The 23,128-nt window shown below is 36.5% G+C and overlaps 1 protein-coding gene across 1 annotated transcript in view; it reads right to left on the bottom strand.

Annotated features, from left to right (window-relative positions):
- Positions 1–22,493, bottom strand: part of TOPAZ1 (testis and ovary specific TOPAZ 1) — a 114,910-nt gene extending 92,417 nt beyond the window's left edge. Inside the window, 6 exon segments of the mRNA XM_078074116.1 lie at positions 8,091–8,218; positions 8,924–8,985; positions 19,222–21,688; positions 21,819–21,820; positions 22,149–22,226; positions 22,228–22,493. Of these exon segments, the coding sequence (XP_077930242.1) occupies positions 8,091–8,218; positions 8,924–8,985; positions 19,222–21,688; positions 21,819–21,820; positions 22,149–22,226; positions 22,228–22,493 (3,003 nt within the window).
- Positions 22,494–23,128: the final 635 nt, after the last annotated feature.

Below are 23,128 nucleotides of genomic sequence, written 5' to 3'. Positions count from 1 at the left end.
AAAAGAGAAGATTATTGGAAAAACTGGTTTTTGGTAGAAGAACTGAACTCCTGTTCAGTTTTTAAAAAAAATTTTTTTTTAAATTTTACAAATTATTTTTTACTGAGATATAACTGACATACAAGTATTACCTCAGTTTCAGGTATACATCATAGTGCTTTGACATTTGTATACATTACAAAATGATCACAATAGGTCTAAATACCATCTGTCACAAAGTGAATACAGTATTATTAACTATATTCCTTATGCCATATATTTATTTATTTTATAACTGGAAGTTTGTATTTTTTGACCCCCTTCACCCATTTTGCCCCATCACAACCCCCCTCTCTGGCAACCACCAATGTGTTCTCTATATCTTTGAGTACGGGTTTTGTTTTGATTCCAATTAAAAGTGAGATCATGCAGTATTTGTTTTCCTCTGTCCAACATACTTAGTGTAATACTGGTAAATAATACTGCAGGGAACACAGGGGTGCATTTATCTTTTTGAATTAATATTTTTGTTTTCTTTGGATACACAGCAGTGGAATTACTAGATTGTATGGTAGTTCTATTTTTAGTATTTTGAGGAACTTCCATACTTTTTCCATAGTAGTTGTACCAATTTACACTCGTACCAACGGTACACAAAAGTTCCTTTTTCTCCACATCCTTACCAACATTTGTTATTTCTTGTCTTTTGGATAACAGTCATTTAGACAGGTGTAAGGTGGTATCTCACTGTGGTTTTGATTTACATTTCCCTGATAACGAGTGACTTTCAACAACTTTTAATGTGTCTGGTGGCCAAATGTATTTCTTCTTTGGGAAAACACAATTTAGGTCCTCTGCCCATTTTTTAATTAGATTGTGGTTTTCTTCATTATTGAGTTGTAGGAGTTCATATATTTTGGACATTAACCCCTTATCAGATATATGACATGCAAATGTCTTCTCCCATTAAGTTGCCTTTGCATTTTGTCGATAGTGTCCTTCTCTATGCAGAAGCTTTTTTGTTTCATGTGGTCCCGTTTGTTTAGTTTTGCTTTGTTTCCCTTGCCTTTGGAGTCAGATGCAAAAAAACTCTGCTAAGACTTATGTCAAGATTACTGCCTATGTTTTCTTCTAGGCTTTACAGTTTCAGGTCTTACATTCAAGTCATTAATCCATTTCGAGTTAATTTTTTTATAAGGTATAAAATAGTAATCCATTTTCATTCTTTTGCATGTAGCTGTCCAGTTTTTCCGTCATTTATTGAAGAGACTGTCCTTTCCCCATTGTTATGCTCTTGCCTCCTTTATCATAAATTAATTGACCATATACTTGTGGTTTACTTCTGAGCTCTCTATTCTGTTCCATTGATCCATGTGTCTGTTTTTATGCCAATACCATACTGTTTTGATTACTATAGCTTTATAGTATAGTTTGAAACAAGGAAGTGTGAAACCTCAGAACAAGATCCTTGTTCTTTGAATAACCAACTGCTTTGGTTATTCAAGGTCTTTTGTGGTTCCATATACATTTTAGAATTATTTGCTCTAGTTCTGTGAAAAATGCCATTTGAATTTTGATAGGGATTGCATTGAATCTGTACATTGCTTTGGGTAGTATGGTCATTTAAATAATATTAATTCTTCTAATCCTATGGGAATGGAATATATTTCCATTTGTTTGTGTCTTCAAATTCTTTCATCAGTGTCTTATAGTTTTCAGTGTACAGGTCTTTCACCTCCTTGGTTAAATTTATTCATAGGCATTTTACTCTTTTTGATGTGATTATAGATAGGATTTTTTGGATTTCTCTGATAGCTCATTATTACTATATAAAAACACAATAGATTTTTTTGTATATTAATTTTATATCCTGAAACTTTACTGAATCCCATTCATTAGTTCTAACAGGTATTTTTTTTTTTTTTTTTTTTTGGTGGAGTCTTGAGGGTTTTCTATAAATGATATCATGACATTGGCAAATAGTGACAGTTTTACTTCTTCCTTTCCAATTTGGATATCTTTTTTTTTTTTGCCTAACTGTCCTTGTTAGGATTCCAATACTATGTTGAATAAAAGAAGGGACAGTAGGATTCCTTGTCTTGTTCCTGATCTCAGAGGAAAGCTTTTGACCTTTCACTGTTGCATATGACTTAGCTGTGGGTTTGTCATATATGGTCTTGAATATGTGGAGGTACGTTCTCTCTAGACTCACTTTGTTGACAATTCTTATCATAAATGGATGTTGAATTTTGTCAAATGCTTTTCTGCATCTATTGAGATATGTTTTTATCTTTCATTTTGTTAATGTGGCATATCACACTGATTGATATGTGGATGTTGAATCATCCTTGCATTTGTGGAATATATCCCACTAAATCATAGTGTATGATCCTTTAAATATATTATTGAATTCAGTTTGCTAATGTTTTGTTGAAGATTTCTGCATCTGTGATCATTAGGGATTTTAGCCTATAATTTTCTTTGGTATCCATGTCTGATTTTTGTGTCACAATAATGCTGACCTTGTAAAATGAGTCTGGAAATGTTCCGGTCTCTTCAATTTTTTGGAAAAATTTGAGAAGTGTAGGTATTAAATTTTCTTTCAATGTTTGATAGAATTCACCAGTGAAGCTGTCTGGTCCTGCTTTTATTTGTTGGGAGGTTTTTGATTGCTGATTCAATCTCCTTACTAGTAATTGTTGTAATCAGAATTTCTATTTCTTCATAATTCACTCTTGGAAGATCATGTTTCTAGGAATTTATTTTTTTCAAGGTTGTCCAGTTTGTTGGCCCATAATTAATTGTTCATAGTATTTCTTTGGTATCAGTTATAAGTCCTCTCCTTTCATTTCTGATTTTATTTATGAGCCCCCCCCCCTTTTTTTTTGGTTAGTCCAGCCAAAAGTTTGTCAATTTTCTCTTTTCAAAGAACCATCTCTTATGAGTCATTGATATTTTCTATTGCCTTTTTATTCTCTATTTCATTTATTTCCATTCTGACCTTTATTATTTCCTTCCTTCTATTAACTTTTGGCTTTGTTTATTCTTTCTCTAGTTCCTTTAGGTGTACAGTTAAGTTGTTTGAGATTTCTCTTGTTTCTGGAGGTAGACCTGAATGCTATGAAATTCCCTCATAGAACTGCTTTTGCATAGATTTTTGTATGCCCTATTTCTGTTTTCATTGTGTCTAGTTACTGTTTGAGTTCTCTCTTGATTTCTTCTATGACCTGTTCATTGTTCAGTAGCATGTTGTTAAATTTCCAGATTATCTGTGATTTTTCCAATTTTCTTCTTGTAACTGAATTCTAGTTTCATACAATTGTGGTAGGAAGGGATGCTTGATATGATTTAAATTTTCTTGCATTTATTGAGGCTTGCTTTGTGGCCTAACACATTATCTATCCTAGAGAATGTTCTGTGTGCACTTAAGAAGAATGTATATTCTGCTGTTTTTAGATGGAATGTTCCATATATATCTATTAAGTCCATCTCATCTTAAATATGTCGCTTAAGGCTTATGTTTCCTTATTGATTTTCAATCTTGATGACCCATGTAAGTCAGATGTTAAAGTCCTCTACTATTATTGTATTGCTGTCTATTTATCCCTTTAGGTCTGTTATTATCTACTTTATATATTCTGGTGCTCCTATGTTAGGTGCATATATATTTATAAATGTTATATTTTCTTGCTGGATTGACTACTTTATCATTATGTATTGCCTTTGTCTTTAATTACACTCTCTGTTTTAAAGTCTATTTTGTTTGATATATGTATAGCTACACCAGCTTTTTGTTTCCATTTTCAAGGAACATCTTTTTCCATTCCTTTGCTTTCAGTCTATGTGTGTCCTTACATCTGAAATGAGTCTCTAATAGGCTGTATATAGGTATTTCAGGAATCCAGTTTGAACATGTTAAGTTGTCCAATTGGACATGTAAATGGACAAATTCAGTAGGCAACTAGACATAAAGGTCTGCAGTTCATAGAAGTAGTTCAGGATGCAGTTATAAATTTGAGTCTTAGCACAGAGATGGCATTTAATGCAATGAAGCTGGATGGGACCATCTAATGAGCAAATCTAGATAAGAAAGAACACATCATGGTCTAGGCTCTGAGTAACTCCAATATGTAGAGGTCAGGGAGATCAGGAGAGACCAGCAAAATCAACTGGGAAGTTGCAGACAAAAAGGCGGAAAATAAACCAGGCATGTATGTCTACCCTGAAAGTCAGGGTTTTAAGGAAAGTGTCATCAACTGTGACAAATAAAGATGATAGGTCAAGTAAGATTACGACAGATAATGTCCATTAGATCCAGCAACAAGGAGGTCACTGGAGAGTTTAAGGATAGTTTTAGTTGCAGTGAAGGCAAATAACTTTGGAATGGGTTCAAGAGAACCAGAGGAGAGAAACTAGAGATGGTGGGTAAAGATAAGCCTTTGAGAAATAGGATGACAGCTGAAAAGAAAAATCGGACTATGGAATCATCTTATTTTGTTTTGTTTTGTTTTGTTTGAAGATGAGAGAACAGCATGTTTATATATTGATGAGAATAATCCCATAATAAAAGAAGAATTACTGGAGTAGTATTTTAAGAGAGAGAAGAGATGGACTTTAACACACAGGTGGAAGAAATAACCTTGGCTAGATCATCTACTGTAATTGAGGAGAAGCTGGAGTTTTGGGAGCAGATGCAGGTTAAGGGGGCTAATGTATTGGTAGGGAATTAGGAAGTTCTTTTCCAGTTACTTCAAATTTTTTGGTGAAGTAGAAAACTAGACTATCAGCTGTGAGGATGAATAAGAAGGAATAATGAGAAAAAAGAAAATATGAAATAGTTGCCTAGGAGTCAATTAAATTATGCAAAAGGTTAAGACAATCACACACTTTTTCTGGCAGAAAACAAGAATATACTTGATATCTAAATTTTTCCTCATATCATATGCCAACGGTATGTTCCACCGTCGAGTTAGGTTTAGCTCCAATTCCTATGCCTTCTATGTCTGTGGTTAAATAGCTGATACGTGCATTCATAGCCCTCAGGTACTATGATATTCTTAAATTTCAAAGATCAAATGATATTCAGTACTCTGTGTTTAATGAGGCAAGAAAATATGTAACAATTTAGATTTACGTAAGTTTGAGATCAACTTCAGGATACTAAAAAAAAGGCTAAATACATAATTAAACACCCCACTTTCCCAGACAAAGGAAACCTGTTGATAGTGTGCTTATACAAAGTATCAAACAATATATCCTCTGGCCAGAATGATGTGATTCTTTTACTCAATAAGTAAGTTAAACTTATCACCTGACCATACTGTTATGAGGAATCTGTATTACAACTATTCAGACCAAGAAATAAGAAAATGCAAAAGAATCTCCACAGTTTCAAAATATAGAAATGGAAGGAAAACTTCCAAACTTGTTCTATGAGGCCAGCATTACCTTGATCCCAAAACCAGACAAAGACCAATATCCCTGACGAAGATGGATGCCAAAATTCTCACCAAGATACTAGCCAACAGGATCCAATAGTACATTAAAAGGATTACTCACTGACCAAGTGAGACTTATTCCTGGGCTGCCAGGATGGTTCAACACTCGCAAATCAATCAACGTGATACATCACATTAATAAAAGAAAGGACAAGAACCATATGATCCTCTCAACTGATCCAGAAAAGGCATTTGACAAAATACAGCAACCTTTCTTGTTTAAAACTCTCCACAGTGTAGGGATAGAGGGAACATACCTCAATATCATAAAAGCTACTTACAAAAAGCCCCCAGAGAATATCATTCTCAATGGGGAAAAAGTGAGAGCTTTTCCCCTAAGATCAGGAACACGACTGGATGCCCATTCTGACCACTGTTAATGCAAGCTGGTACAGCCACTCTGGAAAACAGTATGGAGGTTCCTCAGCAATCAGACAACAAAAAGAAATAAAAGGAATTCAAATTGGCAAAGAAGAAGCCAAGTTCTCACTCTTTGCAGATGACATGATACTTTATGTGGAAAACCCAAAAGACTCTACCCCAAAAGTGCCAGAACTCATACAGCAATTCAGCAATATGGCAGGATACAAAATCAACGCACAGAAATCAGTAGCATTTCCATACACTAACAATGAGACCGTAAGAAAGAGAAATTAAGGAACAGATCCCACTAACAATTGCACCAAAAACCATTAGATACCTAGGAATAAACCTAACCAAAGAGGTAAAGGATCTGTACTCTGGAAACTACAGAACACGTATGAAAGAAATTGAGGAAGACACAAACAAATGGAAAACCATTCCATGCTCATGGACTGGAAGAACAAATATCGTTAAAATGTCTATACTACCCAGAGCAATCTACACATTCAATGAAATCCCTATCAAAATACCATCAACATTTTTCACAGAGCTAGAACAAATAATCCTAAAATTTGTATGGAACCAAAAAAGACCCTGAATAGCCAGGGGATTGTTGGAAAAAAAAAAAAAAAAGCAAAGCTAGTGGCATCACAATGCCTGATTTCAAGCTCTATTACAAAGTTGTAGTCATCAAGATAGTATTGGACTGACATAAAAATGGACACATAGACCAATGGAACAGAAGAGACAACCCAGAAATGGACCCTCAACTCTGTGGTCAACTAATCTTTGACAAAGCAGGAAAGAATATCCAATGGAAAAAAGATAATCTCTCTTCAATAAATGGCACTGGGAAAATTGGGACAGCCACGTGCAGAAGAATGAAACTGGACCATTCTCTTACACCATACACAAAGATAAACTCAAAATGGATGAAAGACCTCAACAAAAGACAGAAATCCATCAAAATCCTAGAGGAGAACACAGGCAGCAACCTCTCTGACCTCGGCCACAGCAACATCTGTCTCCAATGGCAAGGGAAACAAAAGCAAACATGAACAACTGGGACTTCATCAAGATCAAAAGCTTCTGCACAGCAAAGGAAACAGTCAACAAACCTAAAAGGCAACCTACAAAATGGGAGAAGATATTTACAAATGACGTATCAAATAAAGGGCTAGTATCCAAGATCTCTAAAAAACTTATCAAACTCAACACCCAAAAAACAATCCAGTTGAGGAATGGGCAGAAAACATGAACAGGCATTTCTCCAAAGAAGACATACAAATGCCAATAGACACACGAACAAATGCTCCACAACACTTGGCATCAGGGAAATACAAATCAAAACCCCAATGAGATACCACCTCACACCAGTCAGAATGGCTAAAATTAACAACTCAGGAAACAACAGCCATGGTGAGGATGTGGAGAAAGGGGAACCCTCTTACAGTGTTGGTGGGAATGCAAGCTGGTACAGCCACTCTGGAAAACAGTATGGAGGTTCCTCGAGAAGTTAAAAATAGAGCTACCCTACGACCCAGCAATTACACTACTGGGTATTTACCCAAAAGATACAAATGTAGTGATCCGAAGGGGCACCTGCACCCCAATGGTTATAGCAGCAATGTTCACAATAGCCAAACTGTGGAAAGAGCCTAGATGTCCATCAACAGATGAATGGATAAAGAAGATGTGGTGTATATATACAATGGACTATTACTGAGCCATCAGAAAGGATGAATACTTAACCATTCAGTCTGACATGGATGGAATTGGAGGGTATTATGCTAAGTGAAATAAGTCAATCAGAGAAAGACAATTATCATATGGTTTCACTCATAGGTAGAATATAAGAAACAGTGCAGAGGACCATAGGGGAAGGGAGGAAAAACAGAATGGGAAGTCATCAAAGAGGGAGAAAAACCATGAGAGACTCTTAACTATAGGGAACAAATTGAGGGTTGCTGGAGGGGAGGTGGGTGGTGGAATGGGGTAATTGGTGATGGGCATTAAGGAGGGCACATGATGTGATGAGCGCTGGGTGTTATATGCAACTGATGAATTATTGAATACTACATCTGAAACTAATGATGTACTATATGTTGGCTAATTGAATTTAAAGAAAAAAAAAGATTCTCCACAGCACCTTTTCATCCAGGTCTGAACTACTGACAGCACTGTTAAGATGAATTTCTGCATTACCACGATTTAGACCAGGAAATAACAAAATACAAGATTCCCTAGTACCTCTTCATCCAAGTCTGAACTTTTTATGTGTTCACTGAAGTCTCCCAGCTTTTCACTTTCACAGGTCTCATTAGTAACTTCCCCTAAGGAAATGTTTTCACCTTTGGAATCATGTTTTAACTCATTTGCTGAAAAGAAATAATATTCAACTGTAGAAACTTTATACAGCAAAATAAGTAAATCATTCAAAGATTATTCTAAAAATGAGTTAGAATTCAGAGACTCTTTTAAAGTCCAATGTGACCAATGTGAAGTAGTTTTCAGCAAACTATACAATTATTCCTCCCTCTCTTTTAAAATAACTCCACTATACGATATAAAAAGAATTGGCACTAAGACATAATTGAGATATATCAAGATAAATGTAAAAATGTTTATGTCCAGCTACGTTCAATATATTTTTAAAACTTGAAAATCAAAATACAATTAACTTTCAAAATATTTCCTGTGAAGTAAGGATCCAAGTATTTAAACTTATGATTAACTGTTAATTATAAAAAATTCTAATAAGGATTCAGATTTAAAATGTGATAAAGCTTAAACATATATTTCCATTTCAAAATAAGGCCACAAAAGTTTCTAAGGTCAATGATCTATCCTTTGTAGATAAAGCTAACAAAGTTATTTACTAACTAATCAAATGGAAAATTTCTCAAAATCTTATCTGCCAACCAAGCAATTAAAACTGAGGAAAACTGACAAACCGTAAAACATATAGTTAACAGACTCTAAAATGAAGAGCTTCCTATTTAATGAATTAATTTTGACTAGGCCCAAATAGAGATATAAAAAGATACTTCAATACTGCATATTTTGAAAATGTCAAATTTTACCTGCTGATAAGGAAGCACAGATCTCTGACTTCATCATTCCAGGATCCAGTATAGGAAGTTTTCTATTATAAAGCAAACAGAGCTTGAACATTATAAAGGATTCTACACAGAACTATCTACTTCTCTAAACATTATATACTACCAGCATTAGTAGCTGGTGAATATCAGCTCAAGTCCTCCAAGGACAGAGTACTACACTGGAGCTCAGAACCCAGCATACCCAAGTAGATTCCTCATTTGGTTCTTTAATCACACACATATGCCACAATTGTTAGGGAGTGCTGCCATTCAAATGGTTACTCAGAGAGAACCTGATGACATATATCAAGCATTCAAAACAATTTTAAAGTATTACACCAATATAAGCTGACACTTAACTTCTATTCTGAAGTATGTGTATATATATTTTACTGCCAATGTAAAAGGAAGATAGTTTGAGAACAGTTTGAATCTTTTTTTTGTAGTCTCTAAAGACAACATATGGTCTAAAGGTCAAGGGTACGGAAATCAGACTTTAACCAAGTTGGCTTCAAATATTGTTCTGCCACTTAACTATGTCAACTATAGCAACATTATGTAATTTCTTTGAGTCTAACCATATCTGTAAAATGGGAATTATCACCTATCCATGAGTTATTATGAGGATTAAATGAGATAAAATGTTTTTAAAGCCAATAGCATAGGGACACCTGGGTGGTTCAGTCGGTTAAGCGTCTGCCTTCAGCTCCAGTCATGATCCCAGGATCCTGGGATCAAGTCCCACACTGGGCTCCTTGCTCAGCAGGGAGCCTGCTTCTCCCTCTGCCAGCCTGCTTGTTCTCTCTCTCTCTCTCTCCTTCTGACAAATAAATAAAATCTAAAAACAAACAAAACAAAAGCCAGGGAAAAAAAAAAAACCCAATAGCATAGGCTCAACAAATGAAAACTACATCTATAGGAGCCACTTAAAAATAAATGGCCAAATATTATTCCATTTCTTAAAAATTAGAAATATATAAAAGTACACAGAATAAAATACAAAAAATACCCATAATCCCCCATTTTTTCATTTAATAAATTAGTTTTATTAAACCTATCCTACAGCTCTACGACTGCTCATTGGTTCAGGATTACTTCCTACCCATGAAAGAGAAAAACCAAATAAAACATTTTATATACATCATTCTTTATAAAGTCTTTGGAAAACATGAAGTATTTGCTCCCTGACATAAAACCTAGAAACAATCAGAAATACACAGTTTAAAGAATGAGAAAACAATAATACAAACAGAAGACCTGTAATATGCAAATCTCCTCCCCTAATTCTTTCCCTCTTCTGGATTCTATCTACTAAATATCTCCATTTTAGTATTTCTAAGGTCTCTCCAACTCAACATGTCTAAATTTGACATCATGACCAGAACACATCCCCAATCTTGCCCCTTCATATCAGAGAATTATAATGCCTTTCTTTGAAATAAGAGAGAAACCAGGTATCATTCTTAACTCCTATCTCTGATTAATCAATCTTCATGTCCTAAATCTCTTTCAAATACATTCCCATTTCTGTTTGAAGTCATCATGTCCTTTGGCCTAATTATTACAATAGCTCCCTACCAATTTATTCTCCACACCAGAGCTATAATGATTTTTAAAATGGAAATCTGGTCTACTTAAAAGTCCTTTGGTGAATCCCTATAATTCTCTTAGGATAAAGTTCAAACTCACCATGACTTCTAGTTTATCTAGGATGGTCTGTTTATGCCTGTTGTCTTGGCATATCTTATTAAAAGCTCCTCATTTCACTCTCAAAAGTTTTGCAGTTCAGAAAATAAATTCTATGGTCATCCTATTTGAAAGGTCCTTAATGACTGAGCTTTCTGCACATTTTGTAGCTTTATTTCTTGCCATATGAACCCTAAGCCTTGGGACGTTATTTCTGTTTCTCAGTTATGACATGCCTTTCCCTGTGGGCCTTTACATTGGCTAGTTCTATGACAAAATTCTATTTATTTTTCTTCACCAATTGGCTAATTCCTACTAATCCTTTAGTGTTCATCTTAAATGTCATTTTGACCAGGAAGCCTGTAACATCTTGCACTTCTCCTATCCTATTTGATTGTACTGGCTTAATTATCTGCCTCTCTTGGTGGATCAAAAGCTCAGTGAGGACAAGGCCCATGTGTATCTAGTTGCTCTCCATATACTTAGCACCTAACATCTTCCTGGCCCGACACTAGGGAGACTCAAATGAAGATGCCTCTCCTGTCTAGGAACTCACATACAGACAGACATAATATACTGAGATATGTGCCAAGAGAACTATTGGAACAAATTCCTAGAATAACAGCTCAGATGAGATTTGAAGGATAACTGAATAAAAAGAAAGGGACTTCCAGGTAAAGAAACATGCAGGGGCACCTGTCATGCAGGGGTGCCTGGGTGGCTCAGTCAGTTAAGCGTCTGCCTTTGGCTCAGGTCATGATCCCAGGGGCCTGGGATTGAGCCCTGTATCTGGCTCCCTGCGCAGTAAGGAGTCTGCTTCTCCCTCTCCCCCTGCCCCGCGCCCCCCACCCACTCATGCTCTCTCTCAAATAAATAAAAATCTTAAAAAAAAAAAAAAAACATATGCAAAAGGATTCAACATGACATACTGTGAAAACAGTGAGCTGATTGTTGTGCTTATCTTTCATTAGCCTTTCACTCCCCTATCCTCCCCACTAAAATCATAGTTGTCGAAGACAGAATGGATGCAATCCACTAAAGAGCCTTAAAAAGACATGCCAAGCAATTTAGACTCTATCCTCAGGTGGCTCAAAGCCACTGAAGCAATGTAGCAGTCACTGGCAGATCAATTTCTATTTCAGAATATCACTATGAAGGAGTATAAACTAAAAGAATTCAGGAAGATTAACCAGGAGTTCATTACAATAATCTAGGAGAACGATGAATTAAATAGTAGCAGTGAGAATTGAGAGGAAGGAAAAACTGTGGGAGATATTAAAGTAATAACATGAATACAATTAAGTGACCCAAATAGAGAAGAATTGAGGGATGTTTTTGCAGTTGCTAATTATCCTGAAAGTTACATTCTCAAATAGGTATAGCTCCAGACACATAGGTTATTCCTGCAAAAAATAAATAAATAAATAAATAAAATAAAAAAATAAAAAGGTATAGCAAGTGTATTGCTTTAATTTGAAAGTACTATATTAAAATAGTATTTTTTAATATTGCTGGCATAGTTTATAAGCGTGAGAAACTTTTTACTATGAATAACTCACAAAGAAGGTAAAATTGCACATGCCACTCTTATTAGAAGTAATTTAGTTTTGTTTTGAATTTGAGAGCCATAAAGAGGTTAAATTCATCTGAGTTTAAAAAAAATAATAAAGCAACATTATAATCCACGCAAATTATTTTATAGTTTTGTACTGGTGGAATAGAAAGATATAGCTCTGCCTTGATGGAGTGGGAAGGTTCAAAAATGAAGGAAAGAAAAAAAAATAAGATATAATCAGAGAGGGAGACAAACCATAAGAGACTCTTAATCATAGGAAATTGAGGGTTGCTGGAGGGGAAGTGGGTGGAGGGAGGGGGTAACTTGGTGATGTGCTTTAAGGAGGGCACTTGATGTAATGAGCACTGGGTGTTACACACAACTGATGAATCACTGATCTCTAACTCTGAAACTAATAATACACTATATGTTAACTGAATTTAAATAATTTTTTTTAAATGAAGGGTAGGAGGAAGAAAGGAAAGAAACAGACTTGGGTGAGGCTACAGAAGAAGTACAGGGAAGCAAAAGAGAAGATCTGAGCAAAAAGGAGAGGGGAGTAAAAGAGGCTTCTGAAGAATTACATCAAGTTTATCCTCTAACCAGAGCATTTTACAAGGGGACGATGAAGTTTAATGTGTTCTACCCAGGACTTTTTTTTATAAAACAAAATAAAATACAAAATATGATACAACATCCCTTGTAGTAAAGAAAATATTGTTTTTGTACATCTATTGTTTCACATATTCCTAAGTATGTACTGGATTATAATGCAATTATGTATCTTTATGTATCTTGATAATTGACAAAAAAAATGGAACAGAACTGCTCTATAATAATTATTAGCAGAACAAGTCTGAAAGCTATTGCCCAAAAAAATTCAGGATGTTACTGCTTTTTTTAGAGTTAACTAGCTGCCTTGTGGTCGGTGTTCATTTATTTACACATTCACGTACTCTGTTTCTGAACAAGGCTGCCACAAATTTACTAGGGCAATTATTCTGCAAATACCAGTGGCCAAAAGCAGAGAAATATTATCCAATTCATTGACCAGAGGTTGCCTAACCTGATGCCATGGTGTGAGGTGCTAGGTCTCCTGATACTACAAATGATCACTCCATCAAGTACAATACCATATATTCTGGCAAAAACAAAAAAACAGTGGTTTATGTGGTCCAAAAGAGACAAAAGTAAAAATCAGAATGACACTTCATACTATTCCACCTGCCACTTTAAAGAGATGAGACAGAAAAGAGATCAAAAGTAAATTAATGTTCTGTGGCAAAATGTAGAATAATCGAATTAAAGACATAGAAATAACCAAAATGCCACTCTCCCAGCATTGTTTTGGGCTGGGGAGACAAACTTCAGAGCAGGTTACCCTGGGTTCAGATCTCAGCCCTTACTAACTTACTAGCTGTGTGTCCTTTGGAAAGTTAAACACTTTGATTCAATTTTAAAGACAGCTAGTTTTGGAGGAAATGAACAGACATTTTTCCAAAGAAGACACACAGATGGCCAATGGACACATGAAAAGATGCTCAATATCACTAATCATCAGAAAAATACAAATCAAAACCAATGAGAGATCACTTTACACCTGTCAGAATGGCTAAAATAAAAAACACAAGAAATAACAAGTGTTGGTGAGGATGTGGAGAAAAAGGAACCCTTGTGCACTGTTGGTGAGAATGCAAATTGGTATAGCCTCTGTGGAAAATAGTATGGAGGTTCCTCAAAAAATTAAAAATAGAACTACCATATGATCCAATAATGCTACTACTGAAAGAAAATGAAAACACTAATATATGCATCTCTGTTTACTGCAGCATTGTTTACATTAGCCAAGATATGGATGCAACCTAAGTATCCACTGATAGATGAATGGATAAGGAAGATGTGGTATACATACACACACACACACACACACACACACCTACACATATTATACAGCACTAAAAAAGGATGATCATGCTATTGCAACAACACGGATGGACCTACAGGGTATTATGCTAAGTGAAATCAGTCAGCCTGAGAAAGACAAATACTATATGATTTCACTCATATGTGGAATCTAAAAAACAAATGAATAAACAAAAAGCAGAATCAAACCTATAGAGAATAAACTGATAGTTGCCAGAAGGAAGGGGGGTAGGGGTATGGGACAAGTGGGTGAAGGAGAAGAGATACAGGCTTCTAGTTATGGAATGCGTAAGTCATGGGAATAAAGGGCACAGCATAGGAAATAGTCAATGATATTATAATAGTGTTATATGGTGAGAGATGGTAGCTACACTTGTGGTGAGCACAGCATAGGGTAGAGAGATGTTGAGTCACTATGCTGTATACCTGAAACTAATATAACATTGTATGTCAACTATACTCAAAAAAGTTAAAATAAAAAGATAGGGTCAGTTTCAACCTCAGAATTATTTTACTAAATAAAATATGTGATGTATCTAGCATAGGGTAGACACTAAATATCAGTTTTGACAATTGAGTGTAAAATTTTGCACTATAGAACGTCTCAGATATTCAGTGCAAAGGGAGAATGGAGCAAGGTAAGGGTCCTGAAAGACAGGTTACAGAGTCCAAATATACAAGGGAGAGAAAGAAGGACCTTTGAGTCATTTGAATGACCTTGGTGCCAGGCATTTTCCCCTCTGTAAGTTTGTGTTTATTAATACCAGCTCCAGAATGTACAATGTTCCTTATGAATTTAAATCCAATTTGCAAAGATGATATAACTCTCACTGATCACCAGCATCAGTTCTGTACTGGTGAGTTCAAATTCTGATGCCCAACTTTCCAACCTTCTTAATCTGGCATCAACCTACTTATCCAGTCTTATTTCCCACTATTCATCAACATCTATTTGCTTTAGAAAGAAAGGATTCACTGTCTCCACTTACATAATTCAAATCTAGATGCCTGAGGAATAGTCTACTATAGTAGAAATTAAAAGTTTAATTCTCTCCCTTCCCTCAAAGTATGACGGATTGGGCTTGCAAAAGTAAGTGAAACATGGACATTTCCTACCCTCAAGAAGTCCAAAAATTTAACAGATGAGAAAGATGTAAATTATACTATGATTTTATAAAATCAGTGCCATAAGCAAGGTAGAAAAGGTGCTATGGGAACAGAAAGGGCTCCTAACTCTGAAAGAGTCAGGAAATGCTTCATAATCTGCCCTACACAACCATATTCATATCTCCCTTTATCTTCTGCCCACTTTTTCTTCATTATGTTTCTCCCCCCACCAAACTTTTTTTCCTTCTTCCCCTTTGTTAAATCTAAATCAATCCAAACTTCAAGAATCAGCAGAAATTTGACTTTCCCAAGATGCCTTTTCATCCCTTTTTTCTAAACCACTAGTATTCTTAGTACTTCAGTTTATATATTTTTGTTTCAGACATATTGATTTTTCCTCCAAGGCTACATAATAATTCCCTTGAATACTTGGCAGATTCTTAAAATCTCAATGATCCACTGTATAATATCAGCCAACTGAAATTTTAGGATATAATAAAATCGTGATTGAAGATAATCTTATGTTCTAAGTCCAGCACTATTACAGACATTCTCAGATCTCCAACTGTATTTACAGGCTACTTCAAAAACTTTTACCAATTTCACAAATTATACATTGCCAAGCTCATCAGTTCAAGTGTTAGTGAGTTAGTTCCGATATGATTTTAATAATTTGGATTTTAATATGGGCTTTAACCACTGTTGATCAACAATGAATAAGCATTCTAACATAACTTAAACATCTTACAAATTCTCCCTAACCAGGTCTGAGAACACTTCCCCCAATAATTGAATTAACTTAGGTTTGTCTACCTGTTTTAACAAAAGAGGCAGTCCAGAGCCTCTGACAGTATCTGGGCCTAACCCTCCCAACTTTAATTTCTGTTCCTATAAAATGCAAACTCAAGTCTAAAAGGCTTCAACCTCCTACTGTCTTAGCATGAGGAAAAAGTAGTATATGAACTAGCAACTGGCTGATAAAAGGGAGAGATGTGAAATTTGAAATTATATTTTAAGCTTCATTTAGTTCTAGACCATTAACAACTTTCTGCACAACTATTAGCAGACCCTCTGGTTATCATACCTCAATTTTTCCCCGTTAAGTTTATCCTAGCACTGTGGATGATTATAAAACTGGTATTTCTATTGCAGAAAAAATTTAAAATAACTATTGAGGAAATTTTCAAGTTTACTTGAAAACCAAAATTTCAGAAGCAGATATGAAAGAAAAAAGAGCCAATAAAAGTATAATTGGTGCTTTTGAAATAAAGAGAAATGAAGTTCAAAGACAATCAGAAAAATCATCTGAAGTAAATTTGATAGTGCAAATCAAAATGGTTCACCTTGTTCAGGAGAACCAACTGACAGCAGAGGAGGAAGAGGGAGAAGGAAAAGAAGACGACAATGGTGGAAGTGGTGGCAGCAGTTTAGAGGGGTGACAGACAATTAGTTTGGCTTCAGACTTTTCCACAACAACACTCAAAGCCAGAAAGCAGGTAGGAATGATTATATAGTTGTAAAGAGGAAAAACGTAAATTGAAAAGTTTATACCCAATTTGCTCTTAGACAACATTCTTATGTATCCAAGATCTTAAAGAACAGAGCCATCATGAACTCTTCTTGAAAAAATAAATTGCTCTGAAATCTAGCCAACTAAATAGTCAATATTAGAGGAAAGTAAAAGGATTGGTGGTAGGGACTGAATCAATTTAAATACATAACTAAAAGTAAGAGTCTTTGGGAATTCAGATTACTGATGAGAATGTTAAGGACACAAGGCTTAACAATATAAAACTTTTTTTTTTTCTAAAACAAAAAAGTTGGAGGCAAGACTGGGAGAAAAAGCCAAAGTGTACTGTTATGTTCATCTTTCATGTCAGGAAAGCAAATGCTGTCTGAACTTAGGACACAATTTTTTAAAAGTCACGATAAAATTCAAACTTTTAAATAATCTTTCTTATTAACTTAAGAGAGACATTTAGAAACTAAATTTCTTGTGATAGAGAAGTATATTGTTTCAGCAATCCCTTTAGGTTTGCTTTAGTCCCCCTCCCCTCTATTAAGAGTTAATAAAAGCGTTTTTACTAAAAACTGGCACGATACAATTTTTATAAAATTATATTTACCTATATGCCTAAATGAATACAAATCGTTAGCAATTAATTTGTTGTTTTTTTTTTTAAAGATTTTATTTATTTGACAGAGACAGAGAGCGAGCACAGATAGGCAGAGCGGCAGGCAGAGGGAGAGGGAGAAGCAGGCTCCCCACTGAGCAGGGAGCCCGACTCAGGGCTTGATCCCAGGACCTTGGGATCATGACCTGAGCCAAAGGCAGCCACTTAACCAACTGAGCCACGCAGGCACCCCAGCAATTAATTTGCTATTTGGGGTGGTAGGATTCCCCCTTTTATACTTTTAATGTAATGAACATGTATCACTTTTTCAAAATCAGCCATTATACTTAAAAAAAAAAAAAAGAACAGAAAACAAACTTTCTGCCCAATTCAGTTTTCTCTTTCTACCTTTGGTGGTAGCTCTTTATCAACATCTTATTAGCTAACAGAGATGTTTGCTCTTAAATACAAAATTTGCTCTAATTTCCCTTTGTATTCCTTAAAGGAAGCATGGTATAACAAGAGTTAAAATCACGTTCAATAACTACCTTCTATTGAACCCTTACTCCTCACCCAGTGTCATGCTAAAACCAAAATCCTTTCTTTGATTTAACCTGCATGAGCCGGAGGCAAGTATCTTCCCTTTTTACAGATAAGATAAAATAATTTGCGTAAAAGGTCTCATAGCTGATAGGTGACAAGGAGAAGATTAAAAAACTATAAAGACTATAAAGGTCAAGTTCCTAACCACTAATTTTTTTTCTTAAGCACTAATTCTAAAGTAAGACAGGCCTAAATTAAATCCAGATTATGTTATTAGCAGTGTGACCCTGGACAAGTGACAACTTGTCATCTTTATTTTTTCCATCTTCAAAATGGGCAGATTATCAATCCTATCTCATTACATCACTAAAAATAAATAATAAAGCTCTTAATCCTCCATTTAGCAGACAGAAAGTATTCTATTTGGTGATAAGTAACAATTTCTTGAAGCACTAAGAACATCAAGAAGAATATGATATCACAAAAGTAACTAAATAAAATTTATAAATACCAGAGACTTAAGTCATGTAGCAGTGAATCTTAGCAGAAAATGTTTTCATGTTTCCTTTTGAGTCTGTTCACAAAACATTCCTTTATTCAAGTATTTTAACATATAAATTAGAGCTTAAAGAATCATAAAAGTTTAGTAAAATATGACATAATATAAAATTCGGACCAACCAGAATGGATCAAATTCCTGAGCACGAAGGTTACTACTTGGTTCCATTTTAAAGTTGCCTCAGGCAAACTTGCCCTCTTTGGGGGCTAAATCATCAGTTATAACAATCACCTTAAAAAGTAGAACCATGAGAAAATGCTATTTTCCTGTGAAAACTGGTTTAACTTTTGATTCTACTCTCAAGTCCTAAATATGTCAAATAAACTTTTCTGAGGCTTCTATGTTCCTTAAAAAAATAATTTTTTTATCTAAGAAGGAAGCCACAGAAGATGGGTTAAAATATATAGTTCTTAATAAATAACTTGGCTGAAATAAAAGTATATCTGCATAGTTATAATAATTAAAGAAAACAGGAAAACAAATTTACTTTTGAAAGAAGCAATGTTAGTAATTTTAAAAGCCACTTTACAAACCATCTTTTAAAATTCTGAACAGCTAATCTGCCCCATTATAATTTCCAAGATATATGTAATTGTTTTATTTTGACTAAGAATAATGACATGTCCAGGTCTCAGCAGTAATATGCTGTATTACATTTAGTAAATAAATGGGTTTAAAAAAAATAATGGAGCTTCAATGATCACTGAATAAATTAGTGATACTTAAGAGCAGAAAGTGCTTTTGAAACCCCCAACAATAATCTGCACCAAAAGGCATACTTGAACATGCATACCTCAAGTCATCGCTTGGTTCTTTTTTTTCTGGAAGTTCCATGTGCTTAGAGTCTGTTGATTGGTGCTCTTCAGCAACATTGGGTTCCTGGTTTATCATAGGGAACTCTGAAGTAAGTGAGAGCTCCCCTTCATTGGAGACCCCAAAGAGGTCTGGGTCATCTTGAATGACATCAATTAAGAGGACATCATCTTCATATGCTTTAAGAATATCTGGAAATGCCATTTTAATTTCTGAAAAGTTCTTAGTCATTTCTCTACCACTAACTTCAGAGGAAACTGGTTTGAATGTTTCTTGTTCATTAGAGCAGAAAGCAGGACTTTGCTCTATACACGCAAGATCACAAGAAAAAGTGTTTCTTTCAACTGTGAGAGAAACAGCTTCCTTATTTGAAATAATATTGCCTGGTTCAGAGATGTGGTTGGATGGTTTATTATCATTACCTTGCTTTAAAAAGCTTGAAGAAATAATACAGGAATTCTTGCAGCTGCATGAGTCAGAAATAGCTTGCACTGGAGTTACACTATTTTGTATTCTCAAAGATTGAGGTCCTAAAGTTACTGTAGAGAAATTTTCTTTATTCCTATTTTGTCTTACCTCTGCTCCAGATAAATTGTCAAGAAGTTCTAGGGGACTACATGCTTCTCTCTCTGATGACCTGGCATTTATTTCTTTTCTTTTTTCTGTTTTATTCTTAAGTAACGGAATTTTAAAATTAGTCAGCCGTCCTGTGTTCAGTATTTTAACCAAGTCTGGAACCACAAGGGTTTGCTTAGCAATGCATGCTTTTCGATGAATAGTTTTGCCTATAGAGTTATTTGCTTCCTGGCCATCCTGGGAAGCCACCGTCAAATTAAATTTTGTTAAATTCCCTCTATCTTTTTTTTTACTTCCTGTTAAGTTTTGAGGCACATTAGTTAGCCGAGTATCTTCAACAGTATTAGAAACTACCTCTGACCCACTCCTGCTTGGTTCCTCTGACTTCATCTTTTTATCACCGATTATGGGTTCCTTTATAATCATTAAAGTAGGTTCTATTGTAGAGACTGAAGACAAACAATTTAAATTAGAATCCAATTTTTCTTTACTTGAAGATTCACGGTTTGTTTCTGTTATGGAGCTTTGTAATGATAATTTAGAATCAGTTACATGAGTTCGATTTGTTTGGTGCTTAAGAAAATCACTTTGCCTAAAACTTTCCTGAGACCCAGGCAGAAAGTTATTTGAATCTGGCAAGGAAGACTTTTTCCAACACTGGGCAGATATTCTAGCACAGGAATAACAAGGCCAAATTCTTTTACCAGTCATCGGTATTGTTCTGTGACAGCCTAACTTCAATTCTTCAGCTTCATTTCTCAAGTCTTCCCGAGAAGATCTCTTTTCAATAAGATGGCAATCACTAGGTAATTTCACTACTGAGCTTCGCATCGACTTAAGATACTCTTCTGGCTCCATGTTTTTAAATCCTAAGGGCTCTGAAGCATTTTTTGTTTCTTCTTCTGAAAGTGGCTCAAGGGTTTTCTGAAACATTGCATTTACATGAGGTCCAGGACTTGTTTTTTTTCCTGCTGTTTCTGGAAGACTTAATAAATGATCCATCGGGGAGAATGTATTGTGGTTTATTTTTCTCAAAACTTTTAAAGGACTTTTTTTAGCCTCTAAAGTCTCTGCTCCTTTACCCTCAGCACCTGTTTGATTTTCCTGTAACACCAATTCAGACTTGCTATACACATTAGAGAAGTTCATCTCAATAATCATTTCATCTCCTTTTTCAGACACCTTCATCCTTTTCCTGGGTTTTCTCCCAACATTGCTCTCCTCTATTGAGTATTTATTTTTTTCATTCTGAAGGCAGGAAAACAAGCCATTACTTTTACTTTGGTATAAATCAGTTTCTTCAAGCAATAACTTATTTACTCCCATTAAGTTTTCTCCAGTTTGTAAAAGCTGAGGAGTATTATTTGTGTCACTCTTATCTGCAAGACTCCTAAAGTTTTCTTTCTTTAACTTTGAGGAATTTTCTGGTACATGCATACGTTCACCATCAGGCTTATATGAAAGGTTATTTTCATCATTATAACCCTTGGAATGGGGGAAACAATTGCAATCATGTAATTTTAAAATGGAATTACTTTCTACTCCAGGTGACAAGCTGTTACAAGAATATTTTGGAGTATTCTTGTACAGTTCATCTTGGAATTCAACCTTAATATTTTGTGTAGCCTTATTTTCAGTTATTTTGAAAGGTGGGTTTTCTAAGCTTTTAAGGTTTTTAATTCGAATTCTTCTTTTAATACCTTCTACCAAACCTTCCTTACCCAAAGACTGCAAGAAAGCCATATTTTGAAATTCACTGCACTCCACTGTTTGGAAAGATTCCGAACTGGTTAATGATTCCTTTCTTACCAGGTCAATCCCTGGCTGTGGATCATCACTTGAGGCTTCAGTAACTTTTCTTTTTTCCTTGGCTGATCAAAACAACAAAACATACCAGAAAAGGTTTTATATTGAGGAGGAAAAAGCAATACCACTTAAAATTTAAAAATTGTGAAGCCATCCACTTTTATTTCCCTGAATAGCTGTATGGGAATATACAACTGCTTTTAAGTGAAAGACCTAATTTCTGTTAAGGAACTACATACAAACCTGCATAAATTCCAAGGCAGCTGAATAACCTCTAGCACCAATATCACTTCACACTAGCCAAAATGGATCACTACGAGGAATTCCTCTTAGAGTAATTCTGACCAAGGGCTCCTAACAGGGCAAACACCTTCTAAGAGAATTCCTGTTCCTCCCCCTCTCCTGGTCAACCACGTGCATCGGTAAAGCCCACGCAAATTCAAGGTAAACACTAGTGTGAAACAACGATGAGGCAGGCTGAGGTGCAAATGCCAAAATGGGAGTGACCCCTGAGTGCTTTCTTACTGTCTTCCCAACTACAAGGGGAGCTCCGCCTCCTTCGCTTCTTCTAAGCCCTAAGGCTCTGATGGGTCCCAAGGCATCCTGGCCCCCCAGACCCTCCTCTCGCCGCCTCACAGCAGCCTTCCCAGCCCCGGACGCCTCACCCGACTCGTCACTTTCCACCTCTTCTCTCCCAGACGCCCGGGCCACCATTCTCCTCTTTTGCCTGCTCTCCTCTCGTCCCCTGGCCTCAGGGCCGCAGCCTCCCGCTTCTCCTGGCCCTGGCCGCCGGCCTCGCTTCCTCGAGCCTCGCGCGTCTCCTTCACGCCCGGGGGCCGCTGCTGGGCCCAAGGGCAGCGGCCGCCGCATCCGCCCCGGGGCGGCCCGCCCTGCCAGCCGAGGCCCTCCGAGGCCCACCGCACCCGCTCACAGGAGCCCACCCGCCACGCGAAGGCTGCTCCCGCCGCCGCCGCCAAGCGCCCTCCAGCCTCGGCCTGGCTCCGCGCCGCCTGCCGTCTGGCTCGGGGCCGGAAGCGGAAATGGGGTCTGTTCGCTGCGGGCGTGGGCAGGCTGGGCGGGGCCCAACGGGCGGAAGGGCCCCGAGCCGGTGCAGCCCTAGGTTGCAGCCTTCACTGCTTGCGACTGTGGCCGGTGGCGCCTGTCTAGGCCAGAGCCTGCTAGAACCTTTCAGGGCTCTTTCTCTGCTGCCCCTCCCGCTTGACCGCTCGCAGAGACAACTGCCATCCCAAGCCTCCTGGGGTCCCTTTCCATCAGCCTTCTCGATGTATTTACCCACATCCTATAGGCACCTCAAGCTCTAGAGGTGCAAAACTGAGCTTATCTTTCCTGACAAACTTGCTCCTCCTGTGTTGGTGGATGTGCCACCATCCACTCAATTGTCTAAGCCAGGAATCCAGAAACCATCAGAGACAACTTCTTTCCACGTCATCCCCCTCAGCCACATTCATTACATCTGCTTGATTTTACTTCCTGTGTTTGTCAGC

The sequence above is a fragment of the Halichoerus grypus genome, chromosome 1, assembly GCF_964656455.1.
Source record: "Halichoerus grypus chromosome 1, mHalGry1.hap1.1, whole genome shotgun sequence".
In the NCBI taxonomy this organism is placed as follows: domain Eukaryota; kingdom Metazoa; phylum Chordata; class Mammalia; order Carnivora; family Phocidae; genus Halichoerus; species Halichoerus grypus.
This window is presented reverse-complemented; position numbering and strand designations above follow the sequence as displayed.